This window comes from Pteronotus mesoamericanus, unplaced genomic scaffold, assembly GCF_021234165.1.
Source record: "Pteronotus mesoamericanus isolate MK-2021 breed Mesoamerican mustached bat unplaced genomic scaffold, CSHL_Meso_final contig_24, whole genome shotgun sequence".
Classification (NCBI taxonomy): domain Eukaryota; kingdom Metazoa; phylum Chordata; class Mammalia; order Chiroptera; family Mormoopidae; genus Pteronotus; species Pteronotus mesoamericanus.
Genome location: NW_026555100.1, coordinates 26,113,231 through 26,135,137, shown reverse-complemented (window position 1 = coordinate 26,135,137; position 21,907 = coordinate 26,113,231). Strand labels below are relative to the sequence as shown.

Genomic DNA, 21,907 nt, shown 5'->3' with positions numbered 1-21,907 from the left:
TGAAAATGGGATTGATTTCTTTATTTCTTTTTTCAGAAGTTTTGTTGTTAGGGTATAGAAATGCTACTGATTTTTGTATGTAAATTTTATATCCTGTAACCTTACTGAATTTACTGGTTAGATCTAAGGATTTTTTTTTTTGGTTGTGCATGTAGGATATTCTATATATAAAATAATGTCACCTGCAAATAGAGACAATTTTACTTCTTCCTTTCCATCATACCTTTCCTTCTCTTTCTTGCCTGGTTGCTCTACCTTCCAGTACTATGTTCAATAGGAGTGGTGAGAGTAGGTACCCTTGTCTTATTCTTGATCTTAAAGGAAAAGGTTTCAACCTTCCACCATTGAGTATGCTTTTAGTTGTGGGCTTGACATATCAATACTTGGCCTTTACTATGTTGAGATACGGTCTTCCATGCCTACTTTGTTAAGGGTTTTTTTTTTAAATCATGAATTAATTTTGAAGCTTGTCAAATGCTTTTTCTGCATCCATCAAAATGATATGTTCCTTTTCTTTTACTATATTAATGTGATGAATCATTGATTGATTTGTATATGTATAACAATTCTTGCATCCTAAGGATAAATCCCACTTGACTATGGTGAATGATCCTTTTAATATGCTGTTCAATTGACACCTAGCAGCAACTGGAGAGGAGGAGAGTGAAATAACTGGTTACTATGGGCTACGGAAGCATAATGAGTTGGAGTGTAGCTCTATCCAAAATGACTGATAACCTCCTATCTCATCCCTGAGTAACAAGGCCTTATTTCTTCTCCTGAGCTCTAAAAGCTTCCTGTGCTGAACTGAGACATCATGCTAATTTGTATTAGGTTCATTCCAAGTTCCATGGTGATATAAACTATTGCTTCTGGATTACTTATGTCTTGTTTTTCCTAAGTAATTAACTGTTTTACAACATAAAAATGTCTCGGTCTCTGTTTCCATCTCTGACTCTGTATGCGTACCCCTGTCTCTGAAAAACATATATAGGTTTACGTATATCTTACATATATAAATATATATGTGTATATATATACACACACATATATAAAAATTCTGTCCAGAAAGTATTCAGCCATGTACTATGAAAAAGAGACATTTATTGAAGAAGATACAATGTACTAGAAACATTGTACATAGGACAATGACAACTCAGTCCCCTTCAAAGTAGGCACCTTGAGACCGCACACAGTTCTTCCAATCACTGTCAGCTGTCCTGCTGTATTTTCCTGAATTTCATTGATACTCTGAAATCTCTTCTCCTTCAAAGGTGATTTTAGTTTTGGGAAAAGCTAAAAGTCTCAGGGTGCCAAATGTGGTGTGTAGTGGGACTGAGTCACCTGGGCGATTTGATATTTTGCCAAAAAATTCTGCAACTTATGTGATGCATGAGTGAGTGTGTTGTCATGATGAAGCTGCCAGTCACCAGTTGCCCATAGCTGTGGCCTTTTGAATCATCAAAAGAGTTTCCATGGAGAAATGTTCAAGCTTAATGCAAAATTTGATGGAGATTTGTTGCTTTACTCATTAAGTCATTTTGAATGCGACAGCCACAGAGTTACACATGTTCACTCACTGGCTTCACCTGCCCTTACTGACTAGTATAGTGAAGTCATCATTGTTCACACATGCGCATTCCAGTCCACTCTCCTTGGCTTCCAGGTTACATCGATGTCACAAAAACCATACTCGTTATGTTAACAATGGCTGGACTTTTTCCAGACAGACCTTATATGTGTGTGTGATGTGTATATATACATGTATACGCACATACATATGTGTGTATAAGAAATCATGTTCATTGAAAAATAATTCAAAATGCAGAATAAAGACAAAAAATGAAATTATAATCTTACTTTCACATATAATGACTGGGTCCTTTATGGTTATGTTTTCAGGCTTTGTTTAAATTACTTGAATACATTTTTTTTTTATAAAAATAAGCCCTTACCATACGAACTATTTTGTAACTTGCTTTTTAACATTTTATCATGAATTTATTTCCAAATCACTATTTTTAATACCTAATAATATATCATTTTTATGATATGCCAATTTTTATTTAACCAGTTCCTTATTGGACAAATAAGTTGGTTACAATTTGGCTGCTGTAAATAATTCTCCAGAATATCTCCTGTTATGTGTATCTAATAGCATCATCATTGTGTTTATTACCTTTGGTTAAAACCTAGAAGTGAAAATGCTGGGTGGTATATAACTTTATTGTCAAGTTTTGACTTCTATAACAACCTCTTACATGTTACAGATGGTAGCTAAATATTAAGATGAATAAGAATCCATGCTTTGGCCTGCCATCTTTTTCATAAGACTTTTGTTACAGCAGTGATCTTCATATCCACTTGGCTTCAAAAGCTTCTCCAGTGGATGAAAGCTTGTTCTTACCTTTAGAATTGCCCAATGGCCAGATTCTGATTTCCCACTTATTATGGTCCAGCAAAATTCCACTGAAAACCAATTTAAATTAATGGAGGCTGGCACAGTTGATTGAACCAAAATTTTAAGCTCTGATTCAAATTCATGCTTATTCCTTTTTTCTTTTTTTTTTTTTTTTTGTATAACATGGACTCACTATATTTTTCAGATGTATTTCAATTTTTTTTGTGGAGTTCCAGACATACTTCACTCAGGATTATGCACAAACAGCATGGATCCATTCCATTGTAGATTGTGTGACTATGCTCTGTGGTAAGTATCACTTACCAGGAATAGACAATTACTGGCTCCTCTCAAACAGTACATGACAATGACCTTCTACTGCTTTTGGTTGTCAGTTTTCCTTAATAGAAGGACTATGGTAAAATTGCCTAAGACTAAAAGAAAAGGTTCATCCTACCTTCAGCCAAACCCAATCAGACACCTTGGAATTAACGATTTTGGCTGATATCAGATGGAACGGTGGTTAATAACCCAGAAGGATACATACCATTTGGTTCTTCCATATAAAGATAGGATGCTGGGCATCATAGAGCTTGCCTTGATTTTGGAAGCAGCTAACCATACAATAATATGCTTGGCTTCGTTCTTCTAAATGCTGTGATCCCCTCCTTCTCCAGTCATGCAAACAGTTCTTGGGTAGCACCGTGAGCCATTTCTACTTGATCTACTTAAATGAGTACAAACAACATGTGCATCACATTTCAGGTCTTGTTTTCATTCAAGTCAAGTTTTCATTCAGTTCCCTTCCCAGAGGTTCCAAACTTTGTCTCATAGATTTTGTTGTTTTTCCTGCATACATTTTTATTCTTAGACAAGTATTAGAGAATAGGATGGTGCAATCCTGAGATGAATACATTCACCATATGTAATTTCATTCAAGAAACCCCAAAGGTGTTATATATAGGGTCAATAGAGTATCCTCAAAAATAAATGGAATCTCTCATTCCATATATATAGTAGAGGAAAACTAACCTTGAGTTTGTTTTTTTTTTTTTTTTTTTACAATTTTCAAACCAGAGTTATTAAATTAGTGGCTTAGAGAGTTTCTGAGATTGAGTCCAATCAATAGGATCTATTTTCAGGCTAGACGAATTTAATCCTTTCATTGTGATGAATCCTGAGTATTTTAGAAAACTGCTCTCTCTTCAGCCATGTCTTTGTGGTAAAGGGTAATACTATATTATTAAATATTTGGTAACTTATAAATAATGCCATCTGATTCCATTCTAGGTGCTGGTTTATTTTTAGAAAAATATGTACATATTCAGGAATCAATTGAGTTATACTGCAATTTATTTCTTGGTTGGGAGGAATTTGAGAGCAATTCCAGTACTAAAAGGAGGTTTTGTGATAAGGTTAAACTGATTCTTCCTACTGATAACACCGGAAGGTCTTAAGGGATCAAAAAATAACATCTTTGTGTTTTCTAGCATATATTGAATCAGCAAGACAATCACCGGGTTTTCAGGGTAACATGATTAGTCACAACCTTTGTATGAACAAGTCAAGAGAGCTGTGTTTGCTTTTCTCAAAGGATACAGGTGACTCATTTCTCCCATTGTTATCTTTTGGAGAATATTTGTAATTTCCAAAAGAGGAATAAATGACCTTCAGTGACCAATATAGTCACAATGATTGTGTGAGACACTGAGCCAAAGCAGGGTCATGTTAACATAACCTTAAATATGCAGCATATTTAAATTCCATGCAACGACTTGAGGCCTGTTGTACCCAATTACCATATACATACTTGCTTACCTGGTAGCATTAGTTTAGTGAACAAGAGGCTGTAGAAGCACATCTACAACACTCATTGGGAACATATCTGCCATATGATAAACAGAGAAGTGAACATTTTTCATTGAAGTTGGTGACAATTTTGTCTCTTTTCCAATAACTATAGCAGCCACAGCCTGGAAGAGTAGACATGTTCAGGAGATTTGCTCATTCCTATTTCCAGAGGTTTTAAAAAGCCAGTCACTTTTTAATGAGACAGCAGACATCAGGCTGATAACTGATTCTATCATGTACATTTGAGTCAGACCCAGGTGTCAACCTGATCAGTAGAGAAATTATACTCCACGGGTACCTAGAGAACTGGCTCTTTTGATTTTGTTACTAGGATTACTGATGTCAGCATGAATTGTTCCTTAGAAAGAAATTCACATGCTTTCCTGAACCTCTCTTGCTGCCGTCAGCTTAGGAGACTCAAGGAGCCAGAGGAACCAGATTTCTCATCTATAGGGTTCCCTAAAGCCTGAAAACAGTGCCAGATTGTGACCTTTGTCTATTATTTCTCTCTCTGGCCTTTCCTGCATAACACTCCTGGCCTCCTAGTATTGCCCACTTTCCTTCTTCACCAGTCGACTGTCATGAATATTGCTAATGGTGTATGATCAACACTGTATGAAAAATATGAGGCATATCCCAGTGCAAGTGACGTGTAGTTTAAATAAGGAGTTCTCCCACTAAAAAAAAATCGTTAAAAAAAAGAAATCTATTGGTTTTGCAAACCAATGTCACACCAAAACATTCGATTAAAAACGGAAAAAAAAAAAATCTTAAAGTAAAAAACCCCCACAGTCCTGAGACTATGATTGTAGTAGAATGGAGAAGTGGAATGAGCACTGAAATGGAAGTCAGGACACTAGATCCTAATTCCAGCTTTGCTACATATTCTCTGTGTGACCATGGACAAGTCATGTCTTCTCAGCTTCCAAATCTGTAGGATGAATGTGTAGGAGGGTGGGGGGAACTTGATGCTCTAAAGGTCAGTTGTTTTCTACTCTGCCTTTTCACAGTGCCCTCAAGGCCCTTCTGTTGAACTGACTTATTATTGTTTTTGAAGCTCCACTTGGGAGTGTCGTCAGTAACCATTTATCTTGTCAAGTGGGAATCATGCTGGGTGGCTTGCTTGCATCTACTGGTCTGATCCTTGGCTCCTTCGCCACCAGCCTGAAGCATCTCTACCTCACTCTTGGAGTTCTTACAGGTAGGGGCACATTGTATTACTTGTCTCGCGAAACCTCATTCGGGGGGTTGTTAAGCACATCAACAGAGCAATAATTCATAAATCATTCACTTTGTTAGATGCGTAATTTAGCTTACCTAGCTTATTAAATAAGAGTTGGAATTGCAATTGATTGTACAACTATAGTGAAAATACATTACTACTTTAATTCAGTCACATGATAAAAGTGACTTCTGGCTTTCCCTTTGGCAGCAGTGTATGGCTGAGATTCTATACTAAGAAGCCATGAGCTGTTTGCCAGGGCAACATAAATTTTCAACAATGATCATTCTCCCAATATCCTTTACAAGACATTAAAATACTATCTGCAGTTGCCTCAAGTAGCCTCTGCTTCATAGTGAACACGACTGTCCAATAAATGGGGGTTTCCAACTTAAAAAAGAAAGCCCCCTGTTGTGAATCTTCTCATATTATACACACACTCTCAATATTATGGAAGTAAACTTTAGAGAATCAAAATGAACCTCATAGAAAGAGAAACAGCATATGTGCATTCCATAAGGGGACTGGGTTCAGGATGGGGTCGGCTGGCGGGACTGGAGTAGCATTTTGCCCCGTCACTCAGGGGTGTGGAGAGCAGCGCTGACTCATGTCCAGACACTGTGCCCCACTCTAGTGTGATCAGGCCAGTAAACGACATAATTCACAGAGAGGCTATACGTCTAGCTCTGTCAGCACAAAAAGGTGTCTGTCCCATGTAACCCACAGGGCCTGCCTGCTAGGCTGTCCAGTCATCCCAGTTTACGGGGGGCTGTCCTGGTCTTAGCACTGAGTTTCACATCGCGGGCACCCTTCAGTTCAGGACAGTTGGGATCATTGCTCACCCTGCACTGCAGATGGAAGCAGGAGCTGCAGGGAGTTCTCTTTTTTCCTTCTGTGACATTAGATGCCATGAATTCCAGGTTTAAAGCCCTTCAGATTTTCCTGATTTAAAAGGAATAGATGCTGAAGATCTTTAAGAGGCTTTCTGCTGACTTTAACAGATATTTTCAGGTTACTTAGGTGTACATGTGATATTCATGTATAAAATTAGCATGATGTTTTCCCATGATGTGAAATTACTCTGGGACTTGCATGGGGTAATATGTACTATTTACACCCAAATTCCAGAATGGTACAGATTAGCAGACTTGTGTGTTCATAGGCAGCAAAGATTTGAGGCAATTTTCTGGATAATTTTAAGTTAAAAGGAGGTGTTTGGGGAGAGAATAAGTTTCTTAGATCAGCATTATCCTGATTTTTTTGTTGTTGTTAATTCAAATTTAGTTTGTGTAACAGTTTTTAAGTTCTTCATTTCATTTGTTTTAAGAAGTCACATTTCCTTAAGGCTTTTCTTCTCAAGAAGAAAATCATATATATGCTATACTTTCCAAATGTGCAATGACTGGTGACGGGAGACTCCATTTTAGCCTGGTGTAGAACACAGTTTTAAAAGGGCTAATAGAAGGCCAGATTCTCTGTAACACACATAACTTCATTCTGAGATTATTTTCTTTCATTGGCGCCTCTTGGTACACCAGCACTGACAGAGTTCTCTTTATCCCCAGGCCTTGGATTTGCACTTTGCTACTCTCCAGCCATTGCCATGGTTGGCAAATATTTCAGCAGACGGAAAGCCCTTGCTTATGGGATCGCTATGTCAGGAAGCGGCATTGGCACCTTCATCCTGGCTCCTGTGGTTCAGCTCCTTATTGAACAGTTTTCCTGGCGGGGAGCATTACTCATTCTCGGGGGCTTTGTTTTGAATCTCTGTGTCTGCGGTGCCTTGATGAGGCCAATTACTCTTAAGGAGGACCCTACAACTCCAGAGCAGAACCATGTCTGTAGAACTCAGAAACGAGACTTTAATCGAGCGTCTCCCTGTTTAATTTTGACTAAAGAACGAGTGCAGACCTGCCTCTGTTGTTCTCTGCAGCAGGAATACAGTTTCTTACTGATGTCAGATTTTGCTGTATTAGCCACCTCTGTGCTGTTTATGGCTTACGGCTGCAGCCCTCTCTTTGTGTACTTGGTGCCTTATGCTTTGAGTGTTGGAGTGAGCCCCCAGCAAGCTGCTTTCCTTATGTCCGTGCTTGGGGTGATTGACATCGTTGGCAATATCACGTTTGGATGGCTAACCGACCGAAGGTACAATTTGTGAAACCACAATTGGTTCCCCATCAGGGAACTGCAAGTTTTGTGTTTTCTTCATCCCCTTTTCCCTGTCGGATACCTAGGTCTGAATAATGTTAACAAGTTTTCAGTGTCTGAAGGCAACTCCTCTGCTGGTTCTTAGAGGCTGGCAAACTTTCTCTGTAAGGGGACAGATAGTAAACATTTTTGGTTTCACATGTTCACCTGATCACAACTACCCAACTCTGGTGGTGTAGCCCCAAAGCAGCCATAGATAATACATGAAAATGGAAGTGGCTATATTTCAATACGGCTTTATTTTTGGACACTGAAATTTGAGTTTTTCATATAATTTTGTCAAGTTACAAAACACTGTTCTTTAGACTTTATTCCTCCAAGTATTCAAGAGTAGAAAACCATTTTTCATCCACAGATAGTGCAAAACAGGTGGTGGGCTGGATTTGGCCATAGTTGGCCAACTCCTGCCTTCAATGGTTTAGGATGGTAGGAATCTCTAAATTTGCAAACACTAGGGCAACTGTAAGTTCTGGTGATAGATTTAATTTCATCCTAAATCACGTTGGTCCTCAGGTAAGACCACTTATGGATGGGTATCATGGGTTTAGTTTCTTTGGAACCACTCCACAGACTGGCTGGCAGCAGAGAGGGGAGCAGAATCCAGAATAGGAAGGAGGAACAGATGCAGTAATAACCCTTATCTGAGGCCACATATCTATGTTTGACAGTGCAAATAGCAAATACTTACATTATAATTTTTGGATTAGAAAACCAAAGTTAGAAGAAATCTACTGAGTAGTTTTTTCAGCAATGCTTGTCGGTTTGAATTGAAGACAGCACATAACTCATATTCTCCTAAATGATGGACTCTTCACATTTGAGCTATGACCTATGACCTATGAGAGCTATTATCTATGAGGGCTTCTCTCACATATGTCTTTGGTAATTAATTAGGATCCCACTGCCATTCTGCAGTGTCATGAATATAATACTTAGGATTAATTCCATAGTTTTACCAGTTAAGGAAGAGGGGGAGAGCAAGGGGTATTTGTTTTTAGAATCAAGTAACTCAAGAGGAAGCAGCCTGGTGTAGGTCTGATAGAGGGATCTCTTGTCTGATACATATAACACCCAAGCTCTTGGGCTGGCGCTGCCCATTATTATCTCTGGGACCTGGGAAAATCACTTAACCCTCATATCCTCAAGGGTCTTCATCTGTAAAATGGGCCAGTGCAATATGTGCCTGTAAACCTCGTGGCATTTTGTGAGGCTCACATGAGACTCTGGGTAGAAAAACATTTTAAAGCATAAACTGCTGGTGCTGATAGTACACAGAGTCTTTGGAATAATTAATATCATAGATGGGTTTGGAGCTACAGTGAGAAAAGATTAGTGAATGTACCACTGGGGAAGTCTTGAAATAAGACTTTGTCCTAGTACAAGACCTTCATAGTCTCTGGCAAATCGTTTATATGTCTTCATATTGTATCTTTCTCTTTGCATAACCACTTGGGTTGTTTATTAAGTGTATATGTTGTGTCAGATACCCACAGATAACATATCTGAAAGCAACTAGTGTGATAGACTGCTAGAAAATATTAGTATCTTGAAATTCTACATGTTATTTTATGACTCTCTTTGGAGTAACCCTATTAAATAGGTAACTTTGCCTTTTTATTGCTAAGGAAATTGAGGATAGAATTAGGCAGCTAGTAGGTGACAGGACTGGATTCAAACTTCTTCCTAATTTTAGGGCACATATTATTTTCTACCACACCATGCTTCCTGGGGAAATAAATCTTACATTTGCATATGTAAACAGAAAGACACGGATACACCTGAAACTGATAAGAAATAATACTGAATGTCAGCTGTAATTGAAAAATAAAATAGCAAAGCTAGAAAGATAACATAGATAATGCATTATGGTGAAGACATCTCTATAAACAGCTGCAGTGCTTGCAGCTGTGCGGCCTGGTCCTAAAGTTCTTTGATAGAACCTGTGCAAACTGCACTCATTCTTGTTGTTCACATGCACAGGTGTCTGAAGAATTACCAGTATGTTTGCTACCTCTTTGCCGTGGGACTCGATGGGCTCTGCTATCTCTGCCTCCCACTGCTTCAAAGTCTACCCCTGCTTGTGCCTTTCTCCTGTACATTTGGCTACTTCGATGGTGCCTATGTGACTCTGATCCCAGTAGTGACTGCAGAAATAGTGGGGACCACCTCTCTGTCGTCAGCACTCGGTGTCGTGTATTTTCTTCATGCAGTGCCATATTTGGTGAGCCCGCCCATTGCAGGTAAGTTTCCAGAGAGAACGCCCAACCACCTCTTCTCTTTGTTGTATTGATGTGGAAATAGTGAACTCAGACACAGAAAATGAGTTGGAAGTAAGATGAAGAAGAGTGAATGGGAAAGGGATGCAGGAGCCGCAGGAACATCATGGTCTCACCTCAATCCTTGTTTTGTAGTCTTCTAACCAAGTAGGGACCCTAGCCTCCTTGGAAAGAAAATGTCCCAAATTAGGGTCTTGGTTCCATTCCACACTGAAGATGAGAGCAATGGAATGGAGCAGCTGTTCAGACTTACATATCAAGTTGGGCACAAGTCTGGCAGGAGTACAGAATTCTCATAGGAGACGGGTGGTGAGGCTGAAATAAGTCATAGTCAAGTGTCTTGAGTGCCAGTCAAAGGGGCTGGGGTCCTATGTTCTTTAGAGACAATGGGTAGTTTTACAGTTTTTGTGCAGAGGAGTAATATGGTAAATATTTTAGAAAATGTGATCTAGCAATTGATCTGGTCATTCAGGGGAGCAGCAGTTAGGATTCCGTTCTCATAGTTCAGGGGCAAACTGATAAAGGCCCAAACTAGGGCTGCTGCAGCAGAAATAAAAAAGAGCTCTGGGGGCAAGGAGGAAGTTTTGTAAACAACTACAACAGCAAAGCAACTGAATTTAGCATATGAGGGTGAGGCAGAGGAAGAAGTCCAGAATTATTTAGAAAATAATGGCATGGTTAAAAGAAATAAGGAAGTTGGAGGAAGTGGTCTTGTCAGAAAAAAAAATAACATTTAATGTTTAGACATATTGAGACATATAAAATACCCAATACAATGACCAGTAGAGCTTTTTAAGGATGAAATCTAAGCTTTTAGAAGAAGGCCGGATTTGACATACAGATTAAGGAGTCATCAGATAAAGCATCTAGAAGGTTTTGCAAACTGTAAAGTGCTATAAAAGTTTAAAGGGTGATAAAACAAGTGATTCAATAAATATCTGTTGCTTGGGGACACCACCACTGTGCTGGGGCTGTTGCTATAGCAACAAATGAGTCAGAACCTATTCCTCCTTCCTTGAGTATGTGGTCTAGACCAGGTTTCTCAGATTGAAGTCCTGGGGACATTGTGAAAAATGCAGATTCCTTGACCCTCCCTTTGTGATCTGAATCTTTGGGGGTAAATTTCAGGAGTCTAAACTCTCAGCCAGCTTTCTTGTGATGCTCAGTCTTACTCGATGGACGCTAATACGTCCGGATTATTACCTGCCTAAATTAAAGCCAAGAGTATAAAGGTCTCTGCAGATAGGCAAAAACAAATAAGCTGAACATTTGCGTAGAAGGAAAGAAGGGAATTTTTAAAAGAAGGCAGCATTTCTCCTTTTGCTGCTGTGGTGAGTAGATAGTTTAGGGTTATTTCCAAACCCCAGCAATTGCTAAAGCAGCAGCAAACAAGGGGACTCTGTGGCTGTTTGAAGGTTGCAGATGAAAATTCCTGGTCAGTTTCAACTCCATGATACAGGACTCTATGCTTAGTGTTTCTTTTATGAAAACTGTCCCCACGATATTCCTGTCCTCCTCCCTGCATAGCCGGTTTTTGTTTGCTAACCCTTAGGAGCAGTGTAATTCTGTTAAAAATTCATAGGACATAAGATGAAACTGGGATTCCAAGATCCTTTTTTCAGTCTAGGGTGTTTATTTGGCTAATCAGACAATTGTACTCATTGCTAGATGTTAGAGGATTAGCCTGTGAGTTCTTATTGTAATACTCCTCTTACTCAATTACCTTTAAAATGACAGCTCTACTCAGTAAGTCTCTTCTGTTTGGTGCTACAGAAACGCACAAGTAAATCACAAGATAACTAGAATATTTGAGAGCACTTTGGATTGCAGGAAAGTTTGCGAGGCTTATAAAAATTCCTACGTACCATTTTTGACTAATGGATTTGAAGTGGGTAAGAGGAGACGCCAACATATATATACATATATACACTTCTCAGGTGGATTTTTCTTGGCATATAAGTAACACTTAGAGAAATTTAACTTTTTTAATCATAAAATAATTGCCCACCAAAGTCTAATTTGACCCCATTGGTTCTCTGATCATTGCAGCCCGTATATTGCATAACTATGCATACCCTGGCTCTCCTAAAATTTACAGCTGGAATAGATGTTGCGATTAATCTTTTATAACAAGAATTAAAAAAAAAAAAAAGCTGTGAGAGCAGAACTGTGCTTTGTGAAATTTGTATTTGCAACTTTCTAAAATGGCCCAAAGTTCTGGTTTTCAAACTGGATGGGTACAGTGATCGGAACCAATTGAAAATTTGGATTCTGCTTTATCCAGAAGCATGTATTGAAGAGAGACATATGGCTGCTGGGAGTACTACTAACATTTTGTATGATTTTTTTCTCCTAACACCCTAGATAATTGATCCCAGTATCAATAATTGGAATGATGCTACTTTTATCTTTCTACCACATTTTATGGGATTAGTAATAATAAGTAATATTTATTTTGTGATTACTAAGAATGTGACACTCTTCCAGGCACTTTACATAATAACAACAATCCATTTTAGAGGTTTCCCTAGAAAATAGAATGCATTTTTACAGTTGCTGCACAATATTTTTAGGATATCAGCTTTTTGTGTCAAGATAATGGTAGCAATCCATTGTTATTATCCTTACAAATTACTAGATTTCAGAGTGGGTAATTGAATTTTCAACTCAACAATGTGATTTTGCTGTTACTTGTTACAGGATGGCTGGTAGACACAACGGGCAGCTACACTGCAGCGTTTCTTCTTTGCGGATTTTCAATGATATTTAGTTCTCTGTTGCTTGGATTTGCTAGACTTATAAAGAAGATGAAAAAAACCCAGCTGCGGTTCCTTGCCAAAGAATCTGATCCCAAGCTGCAGTTGTGGACCAATGGATCGGTGGCTTATTCTGTAGCTAATGAATTAGATCAGAAAGATGGGGAATCTGTGACTATTGCTGGGCCTGGTTACAACCCCACATGACCAATGGCCTTGAGCCGGGGAACCCACAGGGCTGAGAGAGGCGGGACCGCTGGATTGTACATATTGCTAAAGCCTTTTATTTTGGCAGAAGCATTGCCTTCCAAGGAAATTATTGTTATTGTTTTGTTAACATATTTATAGGGGGAAATAGCAAATAACCAAGCAAGCTGGACTAGCTGAGTTTCCTCATTTGGGGTTTGTATTCACAATGGAATTCACATCTTTCAGGCAGTGAGCATCACTCCATGGAGAATATTAGAACATAGCTGATACAATAGTTGTAATGAGGAGTAATTTCAAGGCATGACCAAAGCAATGACACTGGGCAGCAGCTTTGTCTCAAGCTGTGTGTCCCTCCATCTTCCTTCTGTAGTTAGAAGGATAAAAGGAAACATTGATATGTAGGTTTGCTTACTTTACGCTGTTTGGAGAAGGGGGTCAGCTTGGGTGTGGTAGTGGAAGGTGAAGATTCCAAACCTTTTTCATAGCAGAGCTTCTCATTAGGGTTTTAAACAGGGTTGTTGAAGAATACTTTAGATTCTTCAGAAGGCAGTGATTAATACCGAATGGGAGTGACTTTCTCCCCCTTCTTCCCCTGCCTTTACTCCTTAGCCACTCCTTGCTCTTGGCAATGGGTAGCCACCACTTCGAGAATCCAAAGAATCATGGAATGCCATGGTTAGAAATGACCTTAAGGGTGGCTGGTAAGATCTTCTATTTGAAATTGTGAACTGGAAACTGAAAGCTTTTTCCTGTTACTATCACATGCAATACTTAGGTCAAATTTAGCATAACACACCAAGTTGCAAGGACAGTTTTTACCTGAAATGTCAACATCAACACTTCCTATTTTTTTCCCCTTGGAAAAAAAGCTCTTACTTAAATTGCAGACATATTTCTGTTAAGGAATGGAAAAATGTTGGCAGTATTCCAACTGGCCAAGAGTTGAATTCTTGAATCAGCAGGTCTCTGGTGTTTTCTTTACAGATGAGACATTTAGGTCCATCATTACCCAAAATAGGATTTGGGGGTTTTGCCTGAAAAATACTATTCTAGAGATATTCTAAAGGTGAGACTCCTATCTCCTGTGTTACTTCCTGTTCATTTGTCCACTATTCATCTCTTCATGGATAATTATTAGAAACTTGGTGGACCTTTTCATCAGAATGGTAAGGCAACGGGGGTCAACCTCAGCGCCACAGCACTCTCAAAAACTATAGTTTGGTCAGGGGAGAGGGAGGAGAAGGTTAAGAAGGCTAGAAGTGTGATATTTCACTGGCCCTGAACAGGGAGCTCAGTTAGTTAGAGCATGGTCCTGATATACCAAGGTTGCAGGTTCGATCCCTGGTCATAGCACATAAGAATCAACCAATGACCGCATAAGTAAGTGGAACAACAAATCAATGTTTCTCTCTCTAAAAATAAAAAAAAAAAAAATCAATAAAAATTTATTAAAATAAAAACAAGAGAGCTAGTAGTGTGATATTTTACAGTTTGTAGAACACTTTCACATACCTTAACAGATTAGAACAGTTTACTAATTCCCAAATACTCTACTTTCCAGTGGTCTGTGATAACTTCTGAGTCTTCAGATTGAAGAGGGAAGGCATGGGGAGAGAAGAGATGGCCCGATCCCCCAGTCTGTCTCTAACTATTTTAAATACACAGAATGATAATCCTGAACCCCAGATTATGTTGCACTTGTATATATGGGCATGTTCTCCAATTGAAAGGAGATTTTAATTATTTAACATATTTAAATCTGAGTTTCAAGGAAATATTTTGTCCCCAAAGGCCTTTTAATCCACTGTCCCCCAAGAGGCCTCACAAATGCTATGCCAGGGGTGAGAGAAAAGCACAGCAGTGAGGAAGCTACTAGGTTGACTAAGCGTGTTCAGCAAGAGTCTTTGTCTCTACTGGATTATTTCATAAAATTACATATTCATATGTGGCTTTCAGAATGAAATACTGACTTGATTTGATAGGAGAAAACTAATATTTCATAGTTGTTTTCCAAAGAAATTTGGTTACTTTTTATCTTTTTACTTAGTTTGAAAATTTAGTTTTGAACTTTGTTATTTGTAATTTAAAACAAATGAAAAATATCTGTATTTGGAAAATATCTATAAAAAGTCAAAGTTAAAAATGAAGCTATGTAGGTTTAGAATAGCACTTTACACTAAATGTCATTTCTTACAACTTCAAGTCTAAAGATTTTTCGAAATCTACACTGTTATTAATATTATTTTACATACTTTTCCTAGTAATGATCATAGTAAAATTTTATCTGATCCTGAAATATAATTTCACTAAAGTATTTTAAATATTTATGAAAAATGATAGATCAGAGCTTTTAAGAAATTGTATAAAATATTTGGGATATTTTGACTTTATACATGCATAAATTTGTCTTTTATTTTCCTTTTGGGGACAGTACTTTTAAAGAACCAGTAGGAAAATGGAGATACTAGAGACTATCAGTGTCATCTACACTAAACTTCACTATTAAGGTTACATGTGCCTAAACTGTGTATTCTAAAATGGAGGAATTCATGAGACTGATATGTTTTGTAGAATCAAGGACAAAATTGTGGTGGAATGATCCTAGATCTTAAATATTTCTTTATAGCACTGCAAGCTCTACTCTGAAATTACCTGAATAGGAAACAAAGTACTGTAGATACACTGAACCATTCGGCCTCTTTTTTAGATTGTGATTTCTCTCATCAGAAATTTGTACTAATATTTTCTTATTTAAAAGCTTAATAAAATGAGTTTACAGTTATATTTGGAACGTTTTTTCCCCTGCATAGGGGTTTGGGTTGGTGGGTGAGCGGGCCGGCCTGGATCACACTAAGACACGGCTGGTACGTAAGGGTGTGGTGGCAGTCAACTGTAGGCTCTGGCACAAAGAGTGTCCCTTTTTCGTTACAAAAATCTTTCATTATAAAATCATAAGCACGCAATCCTGTAATAGAACAATATCACGCTCAAGCACACCCTATGGCATTTTAGGTGAAATGTTCAAATTAAAACTATAAATTATTGCACCCATATTATTACTCTACCAACCACACTGAAGCAGGCCCTCTGCCAGACCTTGTATTTCACAAAATTCAAACCATTTATTGAGCACTGCCAATGTGTTGGCTTCTGTGCTAAGCATGTCCTATGCATTGTCTTATTCAATCCCCATGATAATCTCCATCATCACCACTCTATTCTATAGGTGTGGAAACTGAGGCACCAGGTCCTACAGCCAGTGCCTCAGTAGCCACTGCACTCCAGTACTTCTAGTGAGATCCTGTAAAACTAAGAAGCTGTGTGATGCTGGAGGCTGCCTCCTTCCCTCCTGCCCACTTGGATTGTTGTCTTATGTGGACTTAAGAAACCATAGCCTAAGTTCCCATCAGTAGATGAGTGGGTAAAAATCAATGGTACGTTTACACAGTGGAATACTCCGGGCCACAAAAAGAAGGCAATTTTATCTTTTGCGACAACATGGTTGGACCTGGAGATTATTGTACTGAGTTCAGTCAGTCAGAGAAAGACAAATGCCATATGATCTCACTTATATCTGGAATCTAATGAACAAAATAAACTGACGAACAAAATAGAAACAGAGGTATGGACATACGGAACAAACTGAGAGCTGCCAAAAGGGTGGAGTGGGGGGAGGGGATAAAAGAAGGTGAAGAGATTAGCTAAAGCACAGGTATGCATGGCCCATGGACACAGACAGCAGTGTGGCAATGGCCAGAAGGAAGGGGGCTGGGGGCTGGGAGGAGGAGGGAAAAGGGAGGAATGGGAACATCTGCCATAGTGCCAACAAACAAATAAATAAATAAATAAAGAGAAGCCACTTGGAAATCAGGCCCTCCCTTGGGCAGATAACATCTTTTGGACTATACTTCAATCTTCCAATTAGTACAGACAGGAAGATTCCAGGCTGGAAATTTCCAAGAGTTTTCTTGAGGGTCTTGTCCTATGTATGAAGGACCCATGGACACAGACAATGGGAGAGGTAGGGAGAGGACTGAATGTGGGAGGTGGGGTGTGGGTAGGGCAGGGGAGGGTCAAGGGGGGTAAATGGGGACAACTGTAACTAAACAACAATAAAAAAAAATCCGGTTCTATCAAGATCTCTTCTAGGATAAATGATTTAATTTACTGTCTGTTGACCCAGGTTTCTCTTTGGAAACGTTTGTGTGGAAGGAGCAGGGAAACAGTTGGGGAGCACACTTTGTCACAAAGGGAGTTCCACTCTCTGCAGCCTCCTCACTCAGGAGTTGGGTTCTTTCTGAAGCTCCCACACCATTGCCCAGGGATGATAAAGATGGTACTGTCAAGTTGGTACTCACCTTCCTGGTTCCAATAGGTATAATTCTGAAATTGTTTATTGAAATGAAATAGAGTGAATTCAACATAGATACCTGAGTTTCTCTTCTCATACTTCAAAGTTTAAGTCATAAGAAAAAACAAAACTCTCCTGAACGATCGATTTTTATACCTGTTGCCAAAGCTGCTACCTGATTGAGAGCTGATGTAGAAATGATACAACTGTGTTCAACCCAGACAAACAGGCTTAATTAAATAGCTCTGTTGTACTCAAATGGAGTGCAGGGCTTGGGGATGGGGCGCTGCTCCCTCAAGGAGCTCTGAACACTGGGAAGAGATGGAACGCATGTGCCTCATGCATGCAAAGATGCAGTTTCAGGTATAGGCAGGCACCACACGTGTTTTTACTGTGCACGAAAACTTTATTCTAGGGTTTGGCTAGGAGCAGAAGTCCCTGACTAGAGTCTTTTGCCTAGTCTATGCGGGCCTCTCTCATATAGGGCACTACTGATAATTAGACAGCATGCTAACCAACCAACAGCTACCTATTAAGCACCTCCTCGGAATCCACCACCTTGTTGTGTATGTTGGGGAATTCAAAATACACATAGTGCCCCCTCGCCAACCTCAAGTTTATGCCTAATTGGTAAATTGAAACTAACACAGGTGAGAGCAACCTCAAGCATTATTAAATGCTGAGGCTAAGAGCAGCGCATACTCTGGGGGTTAGGTGGGGAAGAAATCATGTTCCAAAGAAATTTGGGGAGATTCTGAGGAACCTAGGCCAGGTATGGAAATCAGCCTCTACTCTTTTTAGGGGAAGAAGCTGGGAGTAAGGCAAAAAGATGTGGGGCAGCCACTGTATGTGGCTTTCTGAAGTGAGGTTCCAGCTAATACCGAAGGTCAACGCGGAACAAAACACAAGTTGACACTAGTAAATGTTCTGGTGAGGGGAGCCAAAAGGGTGCCTGGGACTTTGGGGACTGCTGGGATTTGGGGGTTGCACTTGGCTTCTCTAAATTGAAAACAGGAAATTTCAGGACATGGTATTATACTCCCATATTTACCTCTCAACACTAAAAAGGGATCACTTGTAAGTTTTCTTTCTCTTTTTTGGTGCGGTTGTTTTTTTATTGTTTGGTTTTTTTTAAAGATTTTATTTACTTTTTAGAGAGAGGGGGAAGGAGGGAGAAAGAGGGTAGAGAAACATCAATGTGTAAGAGATACAGAGAGATACATAGATCAGTTGCCTCTCACCTGCCCCCAACTGGGGACCTGGTGATCCACGCATGTGCCCTGACTGGGAATTGAACCGGCGACTTTCCGGTTTCACAGGCCAGCACTCAATCTACTGAGCCACACCAGCCAGGGCTGTTCTTCGTTTTTTATTTAAGTGTAGTTTGCACACAGCCTTACATTGGTTATGTTGGTTTCAAGTGTACCATACAGTGATTTTGACACTTTCATACCTTACAATGGATCACCCCACTAATTCCAGTACTCATCTATCACCATGTGAATTTATCACAATATCACTATATTCCTCTTCTCCTTGTCATCCCTCCCCCAGCTCCTCCATTCTGGTAACCATCTTTTTGGTCTCTGTTTCTATAAGTCTTTTTTATTTTGTTGGTTTGGTTGATCATTAACATTCCACATACAAACGAAACCACATGGTATTTGCCTTCCTCTGCCTGACTTATTTCACTTAGCATAATACCCTGGAGAGCCATCCATGTTGTTGCAAATGGCAAGATTTCATTCTTTCTTTGTTGCTATGTAATATTTCATTGATTTTACATTGTGTGTGTGTATCACATCTTCTTTATTTGTTTTTCTATCAATGGACACCTAGGTGGTTTCCATATCTTGGCGATTGTAAATAATGTTGGGTGCATATATTTTTTCAAATTATGTTTTTTCCTATGAATAAATACCCACAAGTGGAATTGCTGGGCCATGTGGTGTGTCTATTTTTAGTTTTTTTAGGAATCTCCATATTAGTTTGCATAGTGGCTGAACCAATGCGCAATCCCACCAACAGTGCACCAGCATTTCCTTTTCTCTCCATCCTCACCAACACTTGACTTTTTGATAATAGATGTTCTGACTGGCTTGAGGTGGTATCTTATTGTGGTTTTGATTTACATTTCTCTGATGATTCGTGATATTGAGCAAGTTTTCTCAAACGGTCCGGGAATTCAAGAAGTTTTTTTCTTCTTTTTCTTTTCTTTATTGGCACGTTATGCCGCACTGCCATCTGCTGGAATTAGTGAGACCACCTCCCAAAAGTCGGTGATGCTTCCAATTATAGTTCAAATGGACAGGGCCAGCCTTACAACAAACATTAATGTTTCCTGTTGTTTCATACTCTTCTCATCCCCAGTCCTGCTCATTACCCATCCCTCGTTTATCTTCTTCGCCTTGCAAGTAAAAATGTGGGAATAAAGATGCTGTATGGTGTTTTTGAGTAGCTTGCCCAGGTCTTTACCTGGAGTATCAAAGTTAGTATAATGATGATTTTGGTTGACTTGTCTATGAATAACCATTGGTAAAAGTTAATGGAAAAAAATTTTTGAGCCCTCTGCCTTCCTTGTCAACCCACGTTGCCATTTTGGGTCACATTCTTGGCCTCCCGCTAATGTGTTAATTGATTTGCTATGAGTAGACAAAGGATTCAGTTCAAGTATAACGCAGAATCTCAAACACATCAGAATTCAAATTTTGAGAAATGTTGAAACAAAATGACATAGGGGAATATGTTGTGTCAATTTAGAAGCATAACGTCATTCTTATACTATACACAAATCATAACATTGAATTTACTTTAAAATATGTAATTCCTGTGAAATTACAAGGAGATGCTATTTACTTATAACAATTCCCTTCAAAGGAGAGTATATCATGTTCAAATAAAAGACCTCTTTGTTGAACTAAGCAGTTTGATGCATTTGGTTATGCATAGATGGGTCCGTGGCTGAGTATGAGGATGAGAGAGAACTGAATCGCTGTTTAAGTAAAATGATGGAATTGCTTTATATTTCAAGAGTACAGCTAAGAAAAGCAGTAAGGCCTAGAATCATGGAAAGAGGCAGGAACATTAAAAAAAAGTTTAAGGGTCTTACCTTTTCTCTGTCCTCCTCCTTCTTTCCTTCCTTCCTCCCTCCTTCCCTCCCTCTCTCCCTCCCTTTCTTCCCTTCCCTCTCAGTCTCTCCTTCTATGCAGGCACTCTCTCTTTCAAAAGAAAACTACAAATTATCTAATAAGCTTTAAGTTGTAGATTCTCCTCTCCCAAAATCTTCTCAATAAAGGGTTTTTATACACACATTACCTATGATTTTTATTTTGGGGTTTTTTAGGTTTTGTTGTTTTGATGAGACTGAAGCACGAGGTTGCTGGAGTTAATGTGGTATGGAAGAGGGAAAGCATGTAAAGAGGGGTGAAGCTACTCTTAAACTCAATTAATATTCAGTGGAATTAGGGGCTCAGAGGCACTTTCGAAAGACACTGACTTGGAGGCTCGAGGCAAACCCAGAGGATATGAAGAGGCAGGCGATCTCAGCCTCTCTAGTGGTTACGGGTGGCACAGCACTCACACCCGCCTTCTTGTGCTGCTCCCCAGCCTGGCCAAATCCAGCTGTGATTGTGGTTGGTGTGTGCATGGGAGGTATATCCTTTTCCGTAAAGACAAAAGGCTGGGTGTCCTGGCTTCTAATTGTTCACTGGCTCCTCAGCCTTCCAAAGGAAGTTTGAGGAATGTATTCCAAATCTCTGATTTCCAACATCCAACTCTTAAGACAGGCCTCTTAGATTGAGTCCCTTGGTTTCTTAGGCCATTCTGTCCAGGCGCTTCGGAGCAGCTTTAACCCCAGCATCAAGGGTCAGCTGATGTGGACAGCTAGCTCCCTTTCATGTTTCTTCCCAGGGGGGTTTAGGGCTGTATGTAAAACAGCGTTGGGTGATCTATGATTGTAGTTTGTCTAGGCTCAGTGTGATCTTTTTTGCAGCATTCGCCTAAAGTTTCTTTAAAGACTGATCCAATCTTTCCAGTCTTCATTCAAAATTTTAAGACTATTTAGAAAATATCGCATAGAGATTAAATGCTAGATTTTAGCACCAGACTCCAGGGTTTAAATACTTTTCCGACTTCTCATGAGCTGTGTCTTAATCTAAAATTCAGTTTACTGATATGTAAAGGGAAACAATAAAAATGTCTATAGGACTTTCATGAGAATTTTATAAATTTGATCCATGTAATAGTACACCTGGTACATATATTATATACTATGTAAGAATTAGCTGTTTATTCATGTGTCACTAGGATCTATAGACGTGGCTGAATTAGCTTTTCCTCTAAGGGCTTTGCTTCAATCTGGTGGTGAGGTAGAGACATGTGTACATAAAGGGAACTGGTCTACAAAGCTCACTTCTGAGCTTCTTAGGTGTTCATCTCTATACCTTCTCTTTTACCCTCTGGTATAGGAATAGCTTTTTCTGAAGGCCAGGAAAGGCCAGTGTGCTCAGTGTTCAATCCAAGTGCCATCAGCCCATGCTTGTCCTTCAGAGTTTATCCATGAGGCACCTGTGTGCTCCCATAAGCACACATCTCTCTTTCACTATCTTGTTGCTCACTCTGCCTACATGCCAC

The 21,907-nt window shown here is 39.3% G+C and overlaps 1 protein-coding gene across 7 annotated transcripts in view; it reads left to right on the top strand.

Moving 5' to 3' along the window:
- Positions 1 to 14,809, top strand: part of SLC16A12 (solute carrier family 16 member 12) — a 77,479-nt gene extending 62,670 nt beyond the window's left edge. For 5 of the 7 annotated variants that reach the window (XM_054572819.1, XM_054572821.1, XM_054572820.1 and 2 more), the window contains 5 exons: positions 2,607 to 2,710; positions 5,310 to 5,453; positions 7,040 to 7,619; positions 9,663 to 9,922; positions 12,659 to 14,809. In XM_054572819.1, coding sequence (XP_054428794.1) covers positions 2,607 to 2,710; positions 5,310 to 5,453; positions 7,040 to 7,619; positions 9,663 to 9,922; positions 12,659 to 12,921 — 1,351 coding nt within the window. In that variant the 3' untranslated portion in view covers positions 12,922 to 14,809. Of the gene's footprint in view, positions 1 to 2,606; positions 2,711 to 5,262; positions 5,454 to 7,039; positions 7,620 to 9,662; positions 9,923 to 12,658 lie in introns of all 7 variants that reach the window. The other 2 variants (XM_054572823.1, XM_054572824.1) reach the window with 1 other exon arrangement.
- Positions 14,810 to 21,907: the final 7,098 nt, after the last annotated feature.